The sequence below is a fragment of the Mesoplodon densirostris genome, chromosome 16, assembly GCF_025265405.1.
Source record: "Mesoplodon densirostris isolate mMesDen1 chromosome 16, mMesDen1 primary haplotype, whole genome shotgun sequence".
Classification (NCBI taxonomy): Eukaryota; Metazoa; Chordata; class Mammalia; order Artiodactyla; family Ziphiidae; genus Mesoplodon; species Mesoplodon densirostris.
In genome coordinates this window covers 57,171,840-57,194,664 of record NC_082676.1, presented here as the reverse complement: position 1 = coordinate 57,194,664, position 22,825 = coordinate 57,171,840, and the positions used below count along the sequence as shown (strand labels likewise).

The 22,825-nt window shown below is 49.2% G+C and overlaps 1 protein-coding gene across 2 annotated transcripts in view; it reads left to right on the top strand.

Annotated features, from left to right (window-relative positions):
• The window catches only part of SNX29 (sorting nexin 29), a 564,284-nt gene that overhangs the window by 63,378 nt on the left and 478,081 nt on the right, over positions 1–22,825 (top strand). For both annotated transcript variants that reach the window (XR_009530118.1, XM_060078037.1), the window contains exons 5-9: positions 4,457–4,637; positions 7,707–7,777; positions 8,955–9,203; positions 11,570–11,945; positions 18,539–18,657. Coding sequence is in view for 1 of the 2 variants with exons in the window: in XM_060078037.1 (XP_059934020.1) it covers positions 4,457–4,637; positions 7,707–7,777; positions 8,955–9,203; positions 11,570–11,945; positions 18,539–18,657 (996 nt within the window). In the remaining variant the exon portion in view is untranslated. The remainder of the gene's footprint in view (positions 1–4,456; positions 4,638–7,706; positions 7,778–8,954; positions 9,204–11,569; positions 11,946–18,538; positions 18,658–22,825) is intronic.

Below are 22,825 nucleotides of genomic sequence, written 5' to 3'. Positions count from 1 at the left end.
TGCATTAGGCTTCTTCTGGTTGCAGGTGACAGCCACAGGGCACTTACTGACTGAAGTAACCAAGAAAACTAGGGGTTGAGCTGGATCCAGTGGAGTAGCATCCCCTACATCTGTCCCTTGGTCTCTCCCAGCTCCGCTTCTCTGTGGGTTGGCTTCTTTCCCAGGTGGGCCACTCTACCTGATAGGGGAAATGGACCCAGGAAGCGCCAGATTTACACGACAGTTATACCTCCTACTTCTAGAACGGCAGTTGGCAAACTTCCTTAAGGGATCAGATAGTAAGTATTTTAGGTTTTGTAGGCCATAAGTTTCTGTAGCAACGTCCCAGCTTTGCCTTTGTAGCAGGAAAGCAGCCACAGATGACTTGTAAACAAATGGACGTGACTGTGTTCCAGTAAAACTTTATTTACAGGGCTTCCCTGGTGGCACAGTGGTTAAGTATCTGCCTGACAATGCAGGGGACACGGGTCCTAGCCCTGGTCTGGGAAGATCCCATGTGCCATGGAGCAACTAAGCCCGTGCGCCACAAAGACTGAGCCTGCGCTCTAGAGCCCGCGAGCCACAACTGCTGAGCCTGCATGCCACACAGCTGAAGCCCGTGTGCCTAGAGCCCATGCTCCACAATAAGAGAAGCCACTGCCATGAGAAGCCCCCGCTCGCCGCAACTAGAGAAAGGCCATGCAGCAACGAAGACCCAACACAGCCAAAAATAAATTTAAAAAAACACAAAAACTTTATTTACAAAAAGAGGGGTGGGGTTGCTGAATTTGGCCCTTGGGCCTTTGTTTGCTGACTTCAGTTCTGGAGGGAGACAAGGCTTCTCTTCTAGCATTTCAGGCAGAAGTTGTGGGGAGGGCCCCTGGTCCAGGGTGAGGCCAGTGAAGCACTCACTTCAGCCACAGAATTTAAGGGAACACCAAAAGCTCAGCGATCAAGATAAATAATATTTTCATGCAATATTTTAAAAAAATCAAAATTAATACAGAAAAAATCCATCACGCAAAGGTCATGCAAAAGTTGCACAAAATATCAAACAGGACCAGGATGAGGGGGTGCTGAGTGAGGCAAGTTGAGGCGCCCGCCCTGCTGTGGCCAGGTGGTTGACCAGCTTGGGTTACCTGCCCACCCCTGTGGGAGGGAGAGTTTGGTAGTGCTAAAAGCAACTTCACAGGGAACCAAATGGAACACGGTTCCCCTAGGAAAGAGGGGTGCAGCTGCCAGAAGAAAGGGAAAGGGATGCCGTTTGCCTACCTTGGTACTAAGCACTTCATATGCATACTTTATTGTCTCATTTTTTTTCCCTCTTAGCAAACCTCAAAGGCAGGTAGTTCTCCCCATTTTACAGATGAGGAAAATGAAGGACAAACTATGTTGCCGAAGGTCACGCAATGCCTGAAGTAGAATTCGCGCCAGGGATTTTGCCCTCCAAAGTATGCGTTCTTGCATTCTTGGCATCGATTAAAGTTGAGGCCCGTTAGAAGCTTTGCCAAAGGCCGCGTGCTTTCATCAGCCTCTGTCAGCAGGTGCCCCTAGGTAGCTCACCTCAGTGCCCCCTTCTTGGCTCTTGTTCTTGTCGGCGGATGGCTTTAAGGAGTTGGGGGAACCAGAAGCCCTCACCCACTTTTGGAATCAGCCTCTGGTTTAAAGCAACAAGAGATAAGTGCATATTCCCAAATTAAATTATGGACACTGCAAGTGTTAAGTGGCAGGTGAGCTGCGCTTTAAATAGACCACATTAATTCTGGCAGTGGAAGCGGAGCCCCGCTGGGATAATAATGATCATCAATAGCATCACTCAGGCAAGCTTTAGAAGGATTCTGTATCGGTTCGCAATCTGCGAAATTGAAAGGTGAAAACACACTTGGAGGCATTTCATGTGTACTCAGGGTCAGAGGGAGGTGACTGTAGTTTTCAGGAAAGACAGTGCAGGTGAGAGTCACTTGATTGGAATCGTGATGGATGTACTGATGGTTGTCTGGTGGGTTACAAAACAAGTTTTTGGCTGGTCAGCCGGCTGGCCCAGAGTGGTACTCTCACCAAATTCTGAGAGAGGCTTCCAGTAGAAAGAAGGCTGTTTGCACTTGTGCGGTTTGGGCTGATCTAATGGGTTTCAGGAGGGGATTAGTTTGGGTTTTAGGGATTGAGACAGAAGGTATTCTGAGTAAACTGCCCTGCTGGTGGTTTTACCAGTCTGTTCCTGAGATGTTTATTCTAAATGATCTCAGAGGTTGACTTGATACACAGATGCATACACACACTCGTAAGTACATACACATTTAGATGCTGTTAACAGAAAAAGGAAAAGAGGAAACAATATGAATGCTCTTGGATAAGAGGATAATTATTCAGCAAACAGTGGTTGGTCGTCATGCTCAGTGTTCTACCCCCCTTCTCTCCAGTTACCCCAGTAACCCTAGGTGATTCTGCACTTTGGGGCTTACTTTAAGGGAGAGGAGTGTGAAGCTTAGCATGGTTGAGGGGACCTGCCCAGGGTCCTTCCGCTGAAGACCTCCTCACCTGTTGTCCTGCCTGCTAGACGGGAAGCTTGTTAGGAACGAGTCCTTCTTGTCTACCTGGGGGCCCATAGCCTCGCCCAGCTTGTGGCTACTGGGGAGAATGCAGCCTGTGCTACTTGAGCTGAACTGCAGTCTTAGAGTGAGCTTATTAACTTGCTCTCCAGTTTATGGAGATGTGTGTATTCACATCCTTCTGGAAGGAAGGTTCAGAGCTCTTGTCACCTTCTCAGAGGGGTCTGAGCCTGTTTAGCTACTGGATTAGAATCCCCGTCTGGCAGCAGAGACTCAGCAGTTTCCCCGTCGGGATATCGAGCAGGTGTGAACATGAGCGCCCCTCACTTTGCAAGGCAGTGTGATGAAGTGCTTTGCAGGGAGACAGCTCTGAGGTCCCTTTCTGCGATACCACTTATAACCGTGTGTCACTGGGCCAGTTACTGCACTTGTCTGGGCCTCAGCCTTGTCTTTGACATGGAGATGGCGTTGGTGGTTGTGGGGACTGAGGTCGGATGGAAAGTGTTGGGTGCAATGGCTGGCACGTAGTTAATGCTCAATAAGTAGTAGCGGCTCTCGCTGTTGTTGCCGTTATTATTGGCAGCACTGAACAGTGTTGATGAACTGTCCTTAAGTAAAGAAGGTTGATTACAAAATTAGGTACACACTAGAATGACACCTATGAAAAACATCTGTGTGCATGTGGACAAGAAAAGCAGGATGTGAGGCGACACGATGGCTATTTTATGGATAAAAACAAACTTCTTAGCTTTCCTTAAGGCCTTAAATCTGTTCAGACCTATGGAAATCTCCCCTAAGGAACTAGAAACAAGGACAGTGAGTTATGTACAGGGATGTTCAAAGCATTATACAGGGAAAATTGCCATTATATTATGTTCCCAGCAGTCCTGAAATAAATTGTGTTTAACTGAGGAGCTATCAAAAATCATGTTCTCAGAGATCTTTACATGCTACAGGAAAATGTTCATGATCTAGACAAGAAAAGAAACAAGTCAGGATACAAAGCTACATGTGTGTGTATTTATATATACACACATGCATCCATATACATATACAACACACAATGTGATGGTGTATTAATTTCCTATGGCTGCTCTAACAAATTACCACAAAGTTTGTGGCTTAAAACAGCACAAACTAATTTTCTTACAGTTATAGAGGGCAGAAGTCCAAAGTCAGTTTCACTGGGCTAAAGTCAAGGTGATGGCAGGGCTGGTTCCTTCTGGAGGCTCCAGGGCAGGATCTGTTCCTTGCCTCTTCCGGCTTCTGGTGGCTTCTGGCATTCCTTGGCTGTGGCCGCATCACTCCAGGCTATGCTTTCCTGGTCATGGCACTGCCTTCTCTTCTGCATCAGCTCTTCTTCCCCCTTACTCTTTTAAAGACACTTGTGATTATGTCAGGCCCCCAGAGACTACCCAGGATAATCTCCCCATTTCAAGATCCTTACAGGGGTCATTCCGCTGTAAGGACACACCTGCACACCTGTAATGACATGACCTGTCACACCTGCAAAGTCTCTTGCCGTGAAAGGTAACATGCACAGGTTCCATGGAGTAGGATATGGTTATCTTTGGGGGTCATAATTCAGCTATCACAGATGTCAATTTTGTATAAAAAAGCAAAGTGCAGGCAAAAAGACTGACTTGAAAATGTTAATGTTGGTCATCTCTGGATGGTGGATGGGGGCTTCATTTTTATTTTCAATATACTCTTGGGTATCTTCCTTTTTGGTGCTAAGAAGTAACTCTTTTACAACCCTCAAAACTTCCCATGGACATATATACAATTCTTTTTTTTTTTCTTAATATTCTTCTCCATTATGGTAAATCAACTATACTTCAATTAAAAGAAACAAAACCAAAAACTGCCCAAGGGTGTTCTTCTTCAAACGATGCACGTCCCACAGCGCGGTCCCACTGTCTCCGCAGAGCCCGTGTTCTGGTTCTATGTGAAGGAGGTCCTCAGCAAGCATGAGCTGCAGCGCTTCTACGCCTTGCGCCACATCGCCTCGGACGTGGGCCGCGGCCGCGCCTGGCTGCGCTGCGCCCTCAACGAACACTCCCTGGAGCGCTACCTGCACATGCTCCTGGCCGACCACAGCAGGCTCAGGTACCCCAGAGGGGCTCAGGGAGGGGGTGCGCCGAGGGGTTACCATCGTAGTATCTGCCTGCCTGCATCTGGGGCAGCTGGGTTCCCCTCTTCCAGCCTCAGCTTGTCCAGCTGTGCTGTGGGGACAGTCGACCAGAGACTAAATGAGGATGCCTGTAAAGGGCTCCCTCCACATGACAGCTGCATGCAGCAAGCTCTCAATAGATGCTTGTTATTATTAAGGCCTGGGGTGTGGAGAGAGCTGTTGTCTTAGGACACAGCCTGTGCCCCACTTGCTGGAATTTTAATCTGGGTTTCTTTCAGATTCAGAGTTTCTTTCTCTTTAGATGTTGGGTGTTCAGTGCCCAGTTTCATGTTGTGTCTCACCTTGCGTGCTGCATACTGTACAGCTCCTTCTGGTTTTTTTGAGGTTAATCAACCCCAAACTGATGGAAAGAAATAAGGAAGTTTTAAGTTGGGGAGAGAAGTCATTTGTTATTATAAAACAACATCTCGTTTTATTTTGTTTTCTTTTTTTCTTCACCATAAAGTTCACTCTGTCAGTTAGTATAGGCCAGGTTATGCTGCCATAACAAGCATTGTGTAAAACTCATTGGCTTGAGACAGCCGAGTTCATTTCTTCCCCCTGCTGCATGTCTGTCATGGGTGGGAGGTCTCATCTCAGGGACCCAGGCTGACAGAGGCTCCGTCTCTACATATGCTTTCCTGATTGCCAGGGCAGGACAAGGGGCTGTGGCTGAGCGAAGCTCTGGCTCTTAAAACCTCTGCCCGCCGTGATGCTCACTCCCACTCATATTTCATTGGCCAGCAAGTTACACGGCCACAGGCAAGCTCAGCAGGGTGGGTGAGGTATGGTTATCCCACAGCCATGGGGAGACGGCACTGAATATGCATCAGCGATAGTACAGTCAGCCATCTTCCCTTCAGAAACATTTGATGATGCTGTAGAACCCTCTGGGACAAAACTTAAATCACTCATAAATTACACAGACATAACTCTGCTAACATGTTGGTATTTTTTCTGTCATTTTGCTTGTATGCTGGTGTTTGTGACCTCTTTCTCCTCTCCCTGTCTGTTTCTCTCTCTCTCTCTCTCTCTCTCTCTCTCTCTCTCTCTCTCTCTCTCTCTCACTGTTATTTTCCCTCTGAGAAGGGTGAGCTAGACATGTTGTTTTGTGTCACCTGATGATGCAAAGGGACAGTGATCAATTCTGCCCTGGTCCCTTGAATAACTTCCACATCAGCCCAGATCCTCAACATTGAAATGTCAGTTAATTCATTAAGCTGACGTTTCCTTAGTGCTGTGATGCATTTCCGTGATTTCATATCTTGCTGTGCATTCCCTGGCTCAAGTCTCCTCTTCTGTTTCTTCTGTTGCTTGTGGTCACCTCTCTACCCGTAGTTTGTTAGGTGTTCTGGGATTGTTCACTAAGGCTGTTAAAGATACCCTTGAAGTTCTCCTATTGATGTTGCTTGTGGTACCTTGTCCAGTTGTGTGTTCAGACCCTGTGGATATGAAATGGTAGGGATGGGGGCCAGAACGACTGGCACCAGCTGTACCTGTGTGCTGCTTAGGGTCTGAGTTGGGAGGCTGCGAATGTCTGTGTGTACATCTGAGCATTAACCAGCTTTCATTAAGGAGAACATACGCATGTTTCTTATAATAGTTTTTTTTTTTTTTTTTTGTGAAGCTCTTTCCAGCAGATCATTTACAAGTGCAGTCTGCCCTCTCTATCCCCAGGTTCTGCATCTGTGGTCTCAGCCAACTGTAGATTGAGTACCGTGTTTAAGATCTGTGGTTGGTGGAATCCATGGATGCAGAATCTGCAGATTTGGAGAGCCAATTGTACTACACTATTTTATAGAAGCATCTGCAGATTTTGGCATCCAAAGTGGGTCCTGGAACCAATCCCCCATGGATACCAAGGGACAGCTGTAGTTCAGAGTTGTGCTCTCATTGTCAAGGTTGAATGTAACAGTGAGCAGCTGAAATGAATCAGCTGTTAAGAATCCAAGTTGAACTTACCTGAATCACTAGCCACTCTAACTTGATGTGGGAAAACCAAATTCATTTACATGCATGAAAACTGGCTCCAATGTGTAAAGAATCACAAATTTGGGAATCAGAGGTCTAGTTGCAGTGCCAGCTTGAACATGTAGTCTGTGCTTCCACTGACATTTTTGCCAGGTTGAGTATGTTGAAAATGATGTGTTTCTTTTCTCTTTCTGTTAGTTGTATTCAGTTGCTTCAGCAGTTATGTATCTGGTCTCTTGCTGAACTCCAGGTCACCCGTCACTGACTGTGCTTCAGTGAAATTGGGTTTTGACTCCGTTAGTTTAGAGTTCTCTGACCTGGCGGGGAAGTCAGGGGGGTGAGGGTATTTGCTTGTTATTGCTTAACGGAGGGTCGGATAAAGACCTGGGGAATGAGGCTGGGAGACCTGCTTTGGAGCCCTGGCTGTACCATTTATTGCTGAATGACCTTGAACAATGGACTGACCTGTAGGCCTTTCTGTCCCCCTCCTCCCCCACTGCTGTTTAGATCTGTGGGCCTTTTTAGCTTCCCAGCCCTTTCCAGGGGTAACTTGGGCTTTTGGGCTGCAGCCCAAGCTGGTGTTATATACAAATGCCCTGGTTGATGGAGCCATGGAACTATAATTTCTTATTGAAATTGTCTCTTCTTGTATTAACCCAATCAGAGGGGCCCTGTGGGCCGGCTTGGATTTCCTGTCTGTCTCTTAGAGACATAGCTTGAGTGGAAGTCACCCCTCTGTTTATCCCCTTCTCCTTTTTTGCTTCAGAAATACCACGTGTACATCTCATGCCTATCTCAGTACTTTCAAGCTCAGGGGACTCTAAAGGTCTCAGGGGACCAGTGAGGAAGTTGTAGGATATATGCGCTCAATCCTTTGTTTATAACCAGAAGCCTCAGCCCAGCAGAGACCTCGTATATCCACTCTGGGATAACCAGGCATGGATTTTCCAGGGAGCCATATGTGGGAATTGTTTGGCTGACAGATGCTGGGAACCACCGTTCAGAGTTTGTCCCCTCTGTTTTCCAATTTGCAGCACTTTTTATGAAGACTGGGCTTTTGTGATGGATGAAGAAAGGTCTAGCATGCTTCCTACCATGGCAGCTGGTAAGCCTGGCCAGGGCCAAGGGCGGGGGCTCCTGTGAAGCTTGGTGAGCAGAAGAGGCTGCCTGGGAGTGAATTTATAACTCCAGGGGAGGCTCTGGTTTTCCCTGTCCTCACCGAATTAATAATGAGTCACTTGCCGCTGTCCTTCCTTTAGTGGTGATAAGCAATTGAGTCCATTTATCCAGAATTTGATACCCTGGCTGGGAAAGCATGGGGTTGAGGGGTTTTGGCCGTGGCTTTGCAAGTGTAATATAAAGACCCAGGGAACTGGGGGAGGAGACCTGCCTTTGAAGCCTGGCTCTGCCCCTGTCTGGCAGGTGGCCTGGGGCAGATCCTGTGAGCTTTTTTACCTTTACTTTTCTCTTCTGTGACGTGGGAATCCTGATAGCATGGCAGTCACCTGTATAGGGCTATGAGGGAATGAAATGTGAGAAAGAGTCAAGTACATGATTGTTACCAGGAAAGCCCTGCTTTGATGCTAGTTGATGAATTGTTAAATTGTTTAACATCTGACTGTCACTCAAAGGATAAAGTGGGTAACCTGCTTCTTTCTTCTACATCCTTTGTTGCCTCCTTTTTCTCTCTTCCCTTAAAATTTACCCTGAGTCCCACCTACTGGGAGTTATGTTAGGCTTGTCCATGGATGAGGAAGAGTCAGGTGACCATGATGTCCTGTGTGGGCCATAGGAGACCAGGGCAAGTTTTTGCCTAAAGTGATAATGGTAATGATATTGGTACACATTTTTTGATTGCTTACTGAGCTGTTTTCGATGGGTGATGGTCTTTAATACTCTGTAAGGGATGCTGCTGTCCGCCTATTATAGATAAGGAAACTGAAGCTCAGAGGTCATGAATGGCTTGACCCAAGGTCTCAGAGCATGTAAGTGGCAGGGCTGGGATTCAACCCAGGCAGTCCGACCCCAGAACTTTCTCCTTAACCTCCCCATGGTTGACTTCTTATTTGCATTTGTCTTCCTGACGGATAGGGAGAGAATTTGGAAAGACTCAACTCCCGTGATAGCGGGTATCTCCTGACCCCAGTTTTGTGGGTGGTTTTTATCACCATTTGAGACGAGTGTGTACCCTCTTGTGTACTCTAACGTCTGCAGCTTGTTGATTGGGTTGGAGTGTGACTGTTGAACAGCAGACACACCAGGCTTTTCCCTTTTGGGGGCAGGTCTGAACTCCATACTCTTCGCGATTAACATCGACAACAAGGATTTAAACGGGCAGAGTAAGTTTGCTCCCACCGTCTCAGACCTCTTGAAGGAATCCACGCAGAATGTGACCTCCTTGCTGAAGGAATCCACGCAAGGAGTGAGCAGCCTTTTCAGGGAGATCACGGCATCCTCGGCCGTCTCCATCCTCATCAGGCCTGAGCAGGAGACCGACCCCCTGCCCGTCGTGTCCAAGCACGTCAGTGCCGGTGAGCGAGAACGGGGGAGGACGGAGGTTCGGGGGAGGGTGACAGATTGTGTCACAGCTGAAAGCACCAGGGGGAGTGAAATCTGATGCACTCGTATTTTCAGTTCATGTTTGTGTTTATCTTATTTATTTATTTATTTATTTTTGGCTACACTGTGTGGCATGCAGGGTCTTAGTTCCCTGACCAGGGATTGAACCTGTGCCCCCTGCAGTGAAAGCACGGAGTCCTAACCACTGGACCGCCAGGGAAGTCCCCATGTGTTTATCTTTCTTACCCTTATGCACTTGGAAAGGGATCTGAGAGCCTTCCTGAGATGTGAAGATGATAGGGTAACCAAGTCAACAGCTCAGTCAGAGCAAACTGAAAGGGAGGGTGTGATGGTCATGTGAAGCCAGGGGAAGTTGATCTTCATTCCTTTATTCCTTCATCCATTCATTTCTTTAATTATCCTTCTGATAAGTGGGGTGAGGGCCTCCCTGGTGGCGCAGTGGTTAAGAGTCCGCCTGCCGATGCAGGGGATACGGGTTCGTGCCCCGGTCTGGGAGGATCCCATGTGCCGCGGAGCGGCTGGGCCCGTGAGCCATGGCCGCTGGGCCTGCGCGTCCGGAGCCTGTGCTCCGCAACGGGAGAGGCCACAGCAGTGAGAGGCCCGCATACCGCAAAAAGAAAAAAAAAAAGTGGGGTGAAAGCCCAGCTCAGGGTGCTATGGAGAATGTATACCGTTGGGGGGATGACATTTAAGTGGAGGCCGGGGGAAGGGAGGAGTTGGTTAGCTTTGACTCTAGGCTGTGAGGAGGCAAAGGAAAGTTGATTCAGTTCTGATCAAGTTTGTGAGAAGTTTACAATACCCCTTGAACTTCCTGGGACATCCAGAATGTTGCAACAGCAAAATTGGAGATTTTGGGTATAAGAGCTTAATCCTGGTATTCTCAAATCCCTTAAACAAAGCAGTAATCATGGTCATCCCTTTGGAATTATTAACGATGGTGAAGACTCAGAATTCCATGGAGTCTTTGGTACACACTGGCTTTATCTGTCTTGCCCTCTCTTTCTCGAGCAGAGACCCCACGCGAATGACATAGAAACAGGACTTTTGATAACTTTGTGTACCAGAGATGCTGGAATTTGCATACCCAAAGGAGTATCTTGGGACTTCCCTGGCAGTCCAGTAGTTAAGATTCCATGCTTCCACTGCAGGGGGTGCGGGTTTGATCCCTGGTCGGGGAACTAGGATCCAGCATGCCATGCAGCATGGCCAAACCAAACAAAAACTGGCCAAAGGAGTATCTTTTCTATCCATTTTGGGAACCTGCTTTTGACACTGTCTCAGAGTTGGGACACACTGGTGAAGCATCACCACGTCACACCTTGGTTTAGATGGATTTGACTTTTTGGAATCGGCTCCAAAGTGCCTCACACCCAAGGTTGATGATTAAGATGGGTGAACAAACTGGCTCATCTGAGTGCTGGTCACCAAGGTCGTCTTGACTTCTGTTTCAGTTAGCCTTTGCTGTGTAACAAACAGCTCCAAAATGTAGTGGCTTAAAACAAACAACCACAATTTATTATTTTTTTTATGATTCTGTGGGTTGGCAGGATGGTTCTTCTGGTGGTTTCACCTGGGCTCCCTCATGGGGCTTCATTCAGCTGGTGACTGAGCTGGAAGATTCAAGATGGCCCCACTCATGCACCTGGAGTTGGTGCTGGGGCACCTCAGTTTCCCCCAACACGGTCTCCCATCCTCCAGTAAGCTAGACAGGCTTCTTCCATGGCCATTTCAGGGCAGCATTCCATGAGGGTAATGCCTAGGCTCTAGACCTCACACACTGTTATTTCTGCCACATTCTGTTCTTACAAGCAGAGCACTAAGTCAGCCTAGATTCCAGAGGGTGGAGAAATAGATAGCACCCTCGATGGGGGACAGCAAAGCCCCACTGTAAAGGGGCATCGTGCTAGGCTGCGAGGAATTGTGGCTGTTAAACAGTCGACTACAATCCCCAAACTGATTTTCTTGGTCTCATCTCCCAGCCATTAGACTATCTTCCAAAGATACTTCCACTTGATATAATACAAATCATTTCAATAATGATTCACCCTTTTAATCAAAGTGCTTGGAAGGATTGCTTAGAAGGAATGATTGTAATATATGCTCTATGGCGTATATGTTCACATCAGAGGTAGAGGCTCACATCCATTTTGCTTGGTCTCCCGTAGACAAATTTTTTTTCCAAGGGTTAAAAGAAATCTGAGTTTATCTCAGATTTATTTTTTAGTAGAATAGTAGAGATTTTCCACAGTCTAGAGGCAGGATGGCTCCATCATTTCTTTATCTTGCCTGCTTTTTCTTATCTCATATCTTTTGCCAGATGCCAAATGTAAAAGGGAGAGGAAGAAGAAAAAGAAGGTGACTAACATCATCTCATTTGATGACGAGGAAGACGAGCAGAGCTCCGGGGATGTTTTTAAGAAGATCCCTGGGGCGGGGGAAAGCTCAGAGGAGAACTCCGACCGCTCCTCGGTCAATATCATGATGGCCTTTGAAAGCCCTTTTGGGCCAAATTCCAACGGAAGTCAGAGCAGCAACTCATGGAAAATCGATTCTCTGTCTTTGAACGGGGAGTTTGGGTACCAGAAGCTTGATGTGAAAAGCATCGATGATGAAGATGTGGATGAGAATGAGGACGACGTGTACGGGAGCACACCTGGAAAGAAGTGCCCGGGCCACTCAGAGTTGCCAGAGAAGTAAGTTCTGCTTGAGCTTCTGAGGAAGGGTGGCTGGCTCTTTCTGTAGTATTGGGTGAAATTAGACTGCAAGTTTTCTGTTTGTTTGGGGCATCATTCATTTTTCAGATCTTGATTTCAGAAGAAGGAGCATGAGCTTGCTCCACTCCTGAGAACTAAGGGAAAGGGAGCATATATACTATTTGAAGGTACTTATTGCAAAGTTGGTGTCAAGATGTAGACCTTGAAATTCTTGCTTTATGTCTGTGTCTTTCATTTTTGTTGCTTGGATTTTGCTTGCATCTCTTACTTGCCACTAGCCCAGGAAGCTCAGGAGAGAGGCAGGGTATTCTAGAGAATAGTCTCCAGCTGGTAATTTCTGTGTTTATTTGCAGGGGTGTGAACGGCAGTAACTAGCCTGCACTCGCCACCTTAACACTGGAGCTGCGGTGCATTTATACCTGCAGGAGGGGCTTGGTGCAAGTGAAGGCATAAAACAGAAAAGCATAGTTAGGAGCTTGGATCTTAGAATCAAGACAACCTGGGTTCTCATTTACTAGCTGCGTGGCTTAGGTTGGACTAGGTTGGACGAGTTTCTTCACCTCCCAGAGCTTCAGGCCTCACGTGAGACCTAGGAGAAAAACAGCATCTGCTTTGTAGAGTTGTTGTCCAGTTAATGGGACCCTGCGTGTTGGGCCTTGGGCACAGGTGCTGGCACTTCAAGAAAGAATGCAGGCAGCTGTGGCCGCTGTTATACTGTAACTCTTGTAATAATTCCTGTGCTTGGTCTTACTGTTAATACCGAATAAACTAGTGACCTCTTCACCTGAGTTCTGTAGTGTGCAGTGCAACCCTAGTCATGGCTGGCTTCAAAAACAGCCCATGAAAGTGTAAAATGAAGACCCCGAGACCCTCTGGTGCAGTGGAGGGGCACACTGTGCCTCTAGCCCGAAGCTTTGCATGTCCATGTGTTGAATTGGAGTTTTTTTTTTCTTTCTCATGAGACTTTCCCTGTTTTTGTCTTTGATTTTTACTCTCATCCTCATTCACATGCATGCCCATGTTAGTAGCATTACCTTGTCGATTATCTGGGACAGGCCAGGTGAGGCAAACTACAGATTCTCTGTATCCTAATACTTAGAGCCGCCTTGGGGGGTTTGTGGGTGTCAACCCCACCTGATGGATGAAAGACCAGTTTCTTTAGTTAAGATTTGTCAAACCAGTGGGAAGAACTGGAATTAAGGTTAGGTTGTGCTGTGTTCCAAAGCTTACATGTACTGTCAGATATTTTCCAAGTTTCTACATAGCCATGAATCTCGGATTGGTTGATATTCGGTCAGATCAATGTCATGATTTGCTAACAGTTCCCCTGTTGTTGAGTATTTAGGTTGTTGGCATTGTTTTTGTTTTTTGTTATCAGCCATTCTGAAATGAACATTTTCGTGCACAAGGCTTTTTTTCTCCTACTAAAGTATGTTAGGATAACTTCCCTCCAGCATTGTTCTTGCTTACTGTGTATGAATGATTTTGTACCTGCATCCAGTCTTGTGACCCACTATATTAAGGTTCTCCAGAAAAACAGAACCAATAGTGTGTGTGTATGTGTGTGTTTCTCGTATGTATGTATGTATGTATTTATCTAGAGAGATTTATCTTAAGGAATTGGCTCACGTGATTGTGGAACTTGACAAGTCCAAAATCTGCAAGGTAGGCTGGCAGGCTGGAGACCCAGGGAAGAATTGCAATTTGAGTCTGAAAATTCTGCCAGTGTGCTGGCAGAATTTCTTCTTCTTTGGGGGAAGCTCAGTCTTTTTCTGTTAAGGCCTTCAACTGATTGGATGAGGCCCACCCAAATTATGGAGGGTGATCTGCTTTATTCGAAGTCTCCTGTCTTAAATTTTAATCTCATCAAGACAAATACCTGCACAGAAACATCAAGAATAATGTTTGATCAAATATCTGGGTACCACGGCCTAGCCAAGTTGACACATAAAGTTAACCATCACACCTACAGTTCTTCCTCTGGGCCTTTTAGGAAATGCCATTTGCATTCTCTGTCTCTGTAGGTGAGTGCATCTCTGAGTTGATTCACTCCATGAATCAGTTTTTTGGCCTCAAACACAGTGATTTCTCTTCCTACTGGACTGGTGCCATTGAGGGGAGGCTGGAGCTGGGAGGCCAGCTTGCGAGCCAGGATAGCTGCCAGCATTGTGATGTGTGAAACACAAAACAGTGCAGGGTGACCTTTCCAGGGCCTGGGCCCTTTGAGGCCATTGGGCCCCCGATGGATTATGGACAGCCACTCTCTGGCATAAAGAGGGATCTTGAGTGAGCATTCTGCAGAGCCTCTTGGGGAAAGAGGGAGAAATGATGAGATGGCCTACTGAGCAATACTTTCATTTTGCTTCTAAGCTAATATTCACGTGAAAGGTCTAGGATCCTGGAGGGGCCAGAACTTTAAAAGTTTAATAGCACAGCCAGGTTTGTGGGAGGAAAGGGGCCAGGCTGGGAGAAGCACATGGTGGGTTGTAGTGGCCTTTGGCAAAGTCGAATGCTCTGATGGTCTTTTAGATGCTCTGTTGGCCAAAAATTGGGTTTACACCTCTGCTTGCTGGCCGTTAAACCACTTCTTTGATGACTGAGGAAAAATGTCTGATGAGTGAGGAAAAATCTTGTCCCTCCTACCTCAGTATTTTATTTTATTTTATTTTTTTAGCATTGCTTTACAATGGTGTGTTAGTTTCTGCTTTATAACAAAGTGAATCAGCTATACATATACATATATCCCTATATCTCCTCCCTCTTGTGTCTCCCTCCCACCCTCCCTACCCACCCCTCTAGGTGGTCACAAAGCACCAAGTTGATCTCCCTGTGCTATGCGGCTGCTTCCCACTAGCTATCTATTTTACATTTGGTCGTGTATATGTGTCCATGCCACTCTCTCACTTCGTCCCAGTTTACCCTTCCCCCTCCCGTGTCCTCAAGTCCATTCTCTACGTCTGTGTCTTTATTCCTGTCCAGCCCCTAGGTTCTTCAGAACCATTGTTTTTTAGACTCCATATATATGTATCAGCATACGGTATTTGTTTTTCTCTTTCTGACTTACTTCAATCTGTATGACAGACTCTAGGTCCATCCACCTCACTACAAATAACTCAAGTTCGTTTCTTTTCATGGCTGAGTAATATTCCATTGTATATATGTGCCACATCTTCTTTATCCATTCATCTGTTGATGGACACTTAGGTTGTTTCCATGTCCTGGCTGTTGTAAATAGTGCTGCAATGAACATTGTGGTACATGACTCTTTTTGAATTATGGTTTTCTCAGGGTATATGCCCAGTAGTGGGATTGCTGGGTCGTATGGTAGTTCTGTTTTTAGTTTTTTAACTACCTCAGTATTTATAAGTGTTGGCCTTGCTTTTGTTTTTTTCTTAAAGTATTTATTTATTTATTTATTGGCCACACCAGGTGGCATGTGGGATCTTAGTTCCCCAACCAGGGATCGAACCCACGGCCCCTGCAGTGGAAGCACAGAGTCTTAACCACTGGACCGCCAGGGAAGTCCCTGTTTTTTCTTAAAAGAGGATATAATATCTTCATCATAGAAAGGGGTTTTCCTGTCATTTTATGTGTGCTCCATGACACCAACAGGGAAGTGGGGTGAAAACATAGTTCAAAAAGAATTACAGGGCTTCCCTGGTGGCTCAGTGGTTGAGAGTCCGCCTGCCGATGCAGGGGACACGGGTTCGTGCCCCAGTCCGGGAAGATCCCATGTGCCGCAGAGCGGCTGGGCCCGTGAGCCATGGCCGCTGAGCCTGGTCCGGAGCCTGTGCTCTGCAACGGGAGAGGCCACAACAGTGAGAGGCCCGCATACTGCAAAAAAAAAAAAAAAAAAAAGAATTACAAACATGAAAAAGGTTGCACTTCACCAGCAATTAAGCAAATGCAAAGTGAAACCAGACACTGTATTTTGCCCATCGTCTTTGTCAAGATTTAAAGAGAACTGGGTGAAAGGCGGCCTTGGGTTAGCGCCCTGCCTGGAAGGCTTGCTCTCAATGTGTCCTCAATGCTTAGAATCTTCCAGACACGTAGTAGACGTTAAATGTGGAATAATGATGAGGTATGGCTGGTGCTAGGGTCATCCTGATAGAGCGCTGGTCATGTCCGCAGCCCTTGGGGAAAACAGTTTGACACAATGTCAGGAGCCTTAAAAATGTTTATCCCCCTTGATTTAGTAATTCCACTGCTAGGAAGCTACCCTGAGGACCAGCCTCAGGAAAAAGGTTGCTGCATCTGGATACCAACATGCTAATTTAGAAAAGCTAAACAATGAACCTGACGAAAATGTGCAACCACAGAGGAACAGTTAACAGTGGAATATTTTGTAGTTTAAATCTTAAAATCTTAATGTTCTGGATCTTAAACATCTTAAATGACATCTAAGAGTATCTAAGTAGTATGAAGATGAAATTATGAATTAATTTTGAATGAAAAAAGCAAAATATAAAAACCTACATCTAGCTTCATTACAACCTCATAAAGGAAAGCACGTGAGTAAAGAAAGAAAAAAAAGACACTGTGGAAATCGTGTCTACCCCAGTTGTTTTGGGTAATGGGGCTTTGGGTGTATTTTTCCCCCTCCTCTTTATGGCATTTTGTAGGTTTTAAAATAAGTGTCTTACTTTTCTAATGAAAAGCAACACCGGTTCTGTTTCTAAGCCCAACTCTGACCCCGTATTCTGAATTGGTCTCTGCTTTAGGAATCACTGCAGTGTAACTCCTTTTCGAGGTGGAGGCCTTTGGCTACTTTTACTCGGGTCCGAACCTTAGTTGGTGGGACCTGACTTCACTTTGTGCTCTGCATGTGTTGCTGGAAAGTGGCAAGATGTCCCCTTAGAAACGACAGAAAATCCCACCTGCCTGGAGCCGGTGCAGCGGCCGGGAAAAGACTGTGGTTTTGCTGCTGCGTCCCGAGGGGCGCCCCTGGCCACCTCTGGGTGTCTGGGAGTCCCCTTGGTTGCCAGGTGCAGGATCAGAGCCCCGGGTGGGCGGTTCTTTACAGACTGTAGAGGCAGAGCCAAGTTCGTCCTGGCACCTGGCTCTGCGGCTGGGCACACAGGTAGGGGGCGCTTCCTCTTCGGTGCCTCGTCATGTGCATTACCTGCAGGACTAAATGACACAGGTGGCAAAAGTCTGTTAGGGTTATTACCTGATGTGTGTCCTGCTCCGTGTCAAACGTGTGACCAAAAGCTCAAGAGTGCTCAAAGGAGAATGTCTACAGACGGGCCTTAAAAGAGGAGTTGACAGGCTAGCCTGCCGGCCAAATCTGCCCCCAGATGAGAATGGCTGTTACATTTTTTAAAGCGTTGTAAAAAGCAAAAACCAACCAAACAAAAAACCAACAAAGAAGTATATGTATGGCCACAAAGCCTAAAACACTGACTATCTGGTCCTTTCCAGAAAAATTTTGTTAATCCCTGCTCTAAACGAAAGAAGAATTATATACACCATGTCAATGATGGGGCAGTGGCCAGGAGACCTCATTGTAATTGGATCTGGAAGACCTGGGCTGAAGCCTTGGTTCTGGCCAAGTGATGAACTTGGACAAGTCGCATGATCTCTCTGAGTTGTTTTCCTACCCCCTCTCTCCTCCCCTCCTTTCGCCCTCCCCTCCCTCCCCTTCTCCATCTCCCTCTCCCTCCTCCTCCTCTTCATCATCATCCCTCCCTCCCTCCCTCCCTCCATTAAGTAGGTATGATTATGATCTGCTTTGGTCTTCTTTACAACTGATTTATGACGTGATTTTATAAACTTTCAAGTACTGCACAGATGCTTCCTGGTATTTGTCAGTGGTGCCTGATTGCCCAGAGGCAGATGCTGCAGTGGGCAAATACTTTCTCAAATTTAACTGAACCAGCCTGGCGTCACAAAGACGGCTCAGGTTAGTTTGGTACTTGGTGGATAAGGTGACAGTATAACCGATCATATGAGCCTGGTTAATATTTGAGCTGACCCCCTTTCTTGGAAGGGACCCAGACACGATCCGGTCTGGTTCTGTCCCTTTACTCGTGAGGGTTTGAGAACCAGCGAGGCGTAGGGACCCTAGCCCAAGGTCATTTCAGAGCCTGGAGCCCACGGGGCCTCCTCCTGCTTCAGCACCAGCACATGCTGCCCCCACCTCCTGCCCCCGTGACTCTGGTTCTTCCCTCCGTCCTCACCTCAAACGTCCCTTCTTCAAGGAAGCCTTCCACCACCTTCCCGACCAGCTCCACAGACCTGAGCTGCCATTTCACACCTTCTTGTGGGATTCCATGCCTCATGTCTGCTTCCCCCAGTAGACTGTAAGCTCCACGAGGGCAGGATGGACACTGTTGGCTGGTTCTTTGCCAGCACAGAGTGTGTGCGCACTGCCGGGCAGGTAGGAGGTGCTCAGTAAACACGGGCACCGGAGGGCTGGCTCCCGACTCCCACCCGGGCCTGCTTCTGTTCTCATCCCCCTCACGGCTTGGTTGGTTCCCAAGAGGGGGCTTGTGGAGGCCCATCAGGTGCTGTACTAGTCGGGGCCCTTGGGGCTTTCGGCCCTGACGTGCAGCTGTGTTCTCCCCCCGCAGGCCGCTGGACGGGGCTGCCTGCCTCTCCCAGATGCACAGCTGGGCTCCACTGCACGTGCTGCACGGCGACGCCGATGTGCTCTTCCCGGTCAGTGGCGTGGGCTCCTACGGCCCTGCAGGTAGGTGTCTCCCGACTCCTCCTTGCCTCCTGTCACAGCTCTGGCTCGAGAAGCAGCAGGAGTGGCTGGGTTACGTCTACAGGTGGGGGTGGTGGGAGGGTGAGTACGGAGGCCAGGGCTCAGGGCGGTCGGGGCCTGTCGGGCTCAGGAGCGACGGAGGCTGCCCTCCTTGCTGAACCTGGGTATTTTGAGGTGCTCTCACCTGAGCGAGTGTTGACAAACCACCAGGGAGCCCCTGGGGCCTGTTTTTCTTCTTGGCAGTGATTTGTTGAACTTGGTCACATATAGGCTGATCACAAATGGTGACCATTATCTTTGCCTCTTAGGAGAAGGGAGAAGGTCACAGAACCCGTAGCTCTAAAGGTCCTTGTGCTCTTTGCAGCCAAGTGCTTGGGGGTCAGGGAGTAGCTTGCTTAAAAGTGGGTAAGCATTTCTGACCTGTTCCTTGTGGTCGAGCAGGCTTGCCTGTGGTTTGTGATTGTTTTCTTTAGTAAGAGCAGGTCATGGTGGGGAGTATTGGGGGGGTGGGCGGTGAGGGTGGGAGCATGGATGAGCCCGGCTCCCCTGGTGGGGTAGGTGTTTGCAGCACCTGGTGCAGTGAAGTGCTTGGTCACCGTCACTGTCTCAGCACCAGTGTGTCACGGAGGCCTCGGCCCCCTTGTGTAGGTGCCCTTCTCACCCTCCTAGGCCCAGGTTTAGGGAACCGTGGGCCGGGGCCCACCGACTGCCCAGGAAGCTGTTGACATTCTGAACCGGATGATGGACTGTTGTTGTGTCACTGTGTCAGGAACGGAAACCCACTCAAACCAGCTGGGGCACGAGGCAGGGCGGGCACGCTGACTGGCGCAGCCTTGGGGGCGGTCAGCTCAGGCCCAGCTCTAGAAGGTGCTGAGGGGGGCACGTGACCACCCTGCGAGGCAGTGTTCCCGGTGTAACTTGAGGCTAATGAGAGTGCGGCTAAGTGACTTACGTCCGCCAGGCTCTCCTCTTCTGGAAGGTATGGATGGTGGTGATGACAGCCCTTGAAGAGAGTCCAGGACTGTAAGGTGACAGATCTGGGTTAGCTCATCCACTCTTGACCACAGCCCGCGAGGGAAGGGATGGTTATTGTTATACCTCCTCCGTCTGAGACTTGTGGCAAAGGTTCCCTGAGTTAATCTGGGACAAGGTGCCGGACACATGTGAAGTCCCCAGGCAGGCTTCCTGCAGGCATTGCACTAGTGAGGTCGTCTTGCGGGCGCCCGTGGGCTGGAAGCTGGGACTTTGGGATGGAGGGATCCCGGGCCCGGCGAGGTCCTGCTGTCCTTCTCGTTCTGGGCCCCACGCTTCCTTGCGGGGACCTGCCCCCACCTCCTCTCCCTCCTGGTCTGTCCTTGCTCCCTCATCATTCTCCGCCCTCTTGTTTGGCCTGTTTGGCTGAGGTGCCAACACTACTGCCTCGGCTGTGTGTCCTTCCGTACCAACTAGAGCTTCTGTCCAGGTGTTGATTGGAACCCCAGAGAGGGACGGTCTGGTGGGCCTAGCTGGTGCCTGCAGGCCAGGCCGGCTCCTGCAGCTCCTTCCGTTCGGGTGACCAGCCTTGGTCTGAGCCACTGCAGGTTGGAGGTCTGGTCACCTCGCCCTTGCCCATTCAGCAGCAGTGCAGACACGAGCAGAATGTCTGAGAAGGCGGGGGGTGGGTGGGGGGTGGCTGGCAGAGAGTAGGTGGTCCTCACGTTTGTCTGTGGGACCGCTGGAGGATTTCCAGTGCTTGTTCAGGCATCTGAGTCGGGGTCCAGTTCCCCATTCCCCTTATCCTGCTCCCCACGGGCGAGCCTTTTGTTTGGGTCATGAACTGTCGCTGGGTTGCCGTGTCAGGCTGCTCCTGGGGCTTGGCTGTGTGCCATTCGCATCGGGGTTTAGTCACAGAACGCGGCATTCTGGCCGGCCTCCAGGAGCCTCACCAGGAGTCACCCCTCCCCCCCGCAGATTTGCCACCATCCCTCCTCGGGCTGTCAGCCTTGCAGACCCAGAGGCTCCACCTCGTCACTGTTGATAGGACCCCAGCTCCAGCTGGTCTCGACTGTCCTCACCAGAGGTGCTGCATGTGAGCTGGTCTGCCAGCTTTTTAACTTACTGTTAACAAAGCTGCCAGGAGTCATGGAAGCTTGTGACCGCCTGAGGGGCAAACTCACCATGGTGAGAACACTGCATGGAAAGGCACGTTATTCTAGGGCTGCCCGAAGATACTAGAATCAGCTGGGGGAAGCCGTGTCCTAGCTGGAGTGCCAAAGTGCATCAAGTCCCTCCTGGCCTGATGCCCCATGTCCGTGGAGGTGTGCGGGCTGGTGGTGCTGAGGCTGGCCTGGCTGCCTGGGTGTGCACGGCCAGATTTCTCCCCAAGACTCCTTCTCTTTCACTCCATTTGACTAGTGTCCCTTCTGATTGACACTTGCCTACTTTAGTGACGTTCAGATCTCCTTTCTCTTTCTGGCCTGGGAGTCATTTCATGTCTTTAACTTGGGGGGTATTTAGAGAAAGAGGGAGGGGATAAAAAAAGGGAGAGAGGCCTGTGGCGGGGAAGGATGGATGTTTTAGTAGCTAAGTCTGGGGAGGGAGAAGGCGGCAGAGAAGGGGACCCTGAACACAGGATTATTATCCTTCTGAACCTTGGAAGAGGCACCTCTGTGGTTTGGGGGGCCACGCCTTGGGCTGCATTTTGGGGGTTAGGGACGGGCTCAGAGAAGGGAGACACCAGCCCAGGGTCACCCGAGACCCTGACAAGCAGATGGAGGATTAGATCCAGTCATTCCTGTGGGCATGTCATTACCTAGAGCAGAGCAAAGCACATTTACCAACACCTGTTTGAAGCTGCCAGGGAGGAAAAGTCCCCAAAGTTTCCTTCAGCTGAGAATCCTAACCTGAGGGGGACAGGACACCCATTCCTGCTGACTGTGCACGTGGAGTGGAGACGGTACTGCTGCTCGCTGAGGGGCTGTGGTTGGAGTTGGGTTTTGGCAAGTGCGGAGCTGGTTCACTGGACAGCTCGGGTCCTCGGCCCCTTCCTCTCCCCATCATGTCCAGTGTTCCCCGACTTCTCCCAGTCCTGCCATTGGGTCTGGGGTTGGGTCGCTGCCAGGCTCTGGGGGATCTAAAGGCGAGTCCCCTGGGAGTGCCGCAGGCAGGGAGGGGACAGCGACATCGTTTTAATCCTCTGACATCGAGGAATGAATGGTCGAAGTGTCCTCTGAATGCTTCCACCACCCTCTTCTGACTCATCCTTCTCTCGCTGGGCTCATGCAAAATAGCCTCTCAGCAGCTCTCTATCCCTGTCCGCCACCCATCCTTCTTTCAGCAGCCAGAGTGATTTTTTAGACTGTACATCAGATCGCCTCATTCTCCTGCTCCAAATCCGGAACCCTCACCGTGCCCACCCGGCCCCCACTCACCCCGCAGCCTCACCTCCTCCTGTTTCCCCTCTGCCTGCTGCCCTGGCCATACCAGCCAGCTTTCACTTCCTCCTCCCCTCTAGCTCCTCCTGCCTTTAGGCTGTGGCCCGAGGGCTGCTGTGTTAGAGAACACCCCCACCCTGCCGCCCACCACGCCCACCACACTGCACACAGCCTGGGCCTTGGTTTCACTATGTTGTAAACCTAGGTGTCTCCACTGCTCCGACCTTGGTGTACCACCTGAAATCGTGTATTTGTGTAATTACCTGATAACGCCTGTCCTCGAACCCCTACCCGCACTAGCCTTTGAGGTCCGTGAGGGCAGGACCATGTCTGTTTTGCTTCCAGTGTGACCCTGACCCTAGTCAGAGCCAGGCCCGCAGCTGGGGTTCAGGGGAGCACATCAGTGCCGGGGTGGGGTGTGGGCATGCTGAAGGGAGTGGATGTCTGGCAGTTGGAAAAATGACGTCTGGCTGGGGGCAAAGGAAGAAGGGCCTCGACAGTGTCTGCGATCGCTCTGTGGCCCCAGTGCATCAGGCCCGCTGCAGCTGACGGGGTCAGGGTCGTGTATTATGACGGGAAATCCACTTGGGCCGGGTAGGCGTGGCGTCCGGAATCCTGGTGGGTGACGCTGGTCTTTACTCCACCCGTGGATTTGCGTTGTGTAGTTGGAGTCCTGTCTTTGCTTCAGGGAGTGGAATCTGACGGCTGTGTGTGAGTTCGACTGGAGGCTGAAGCAG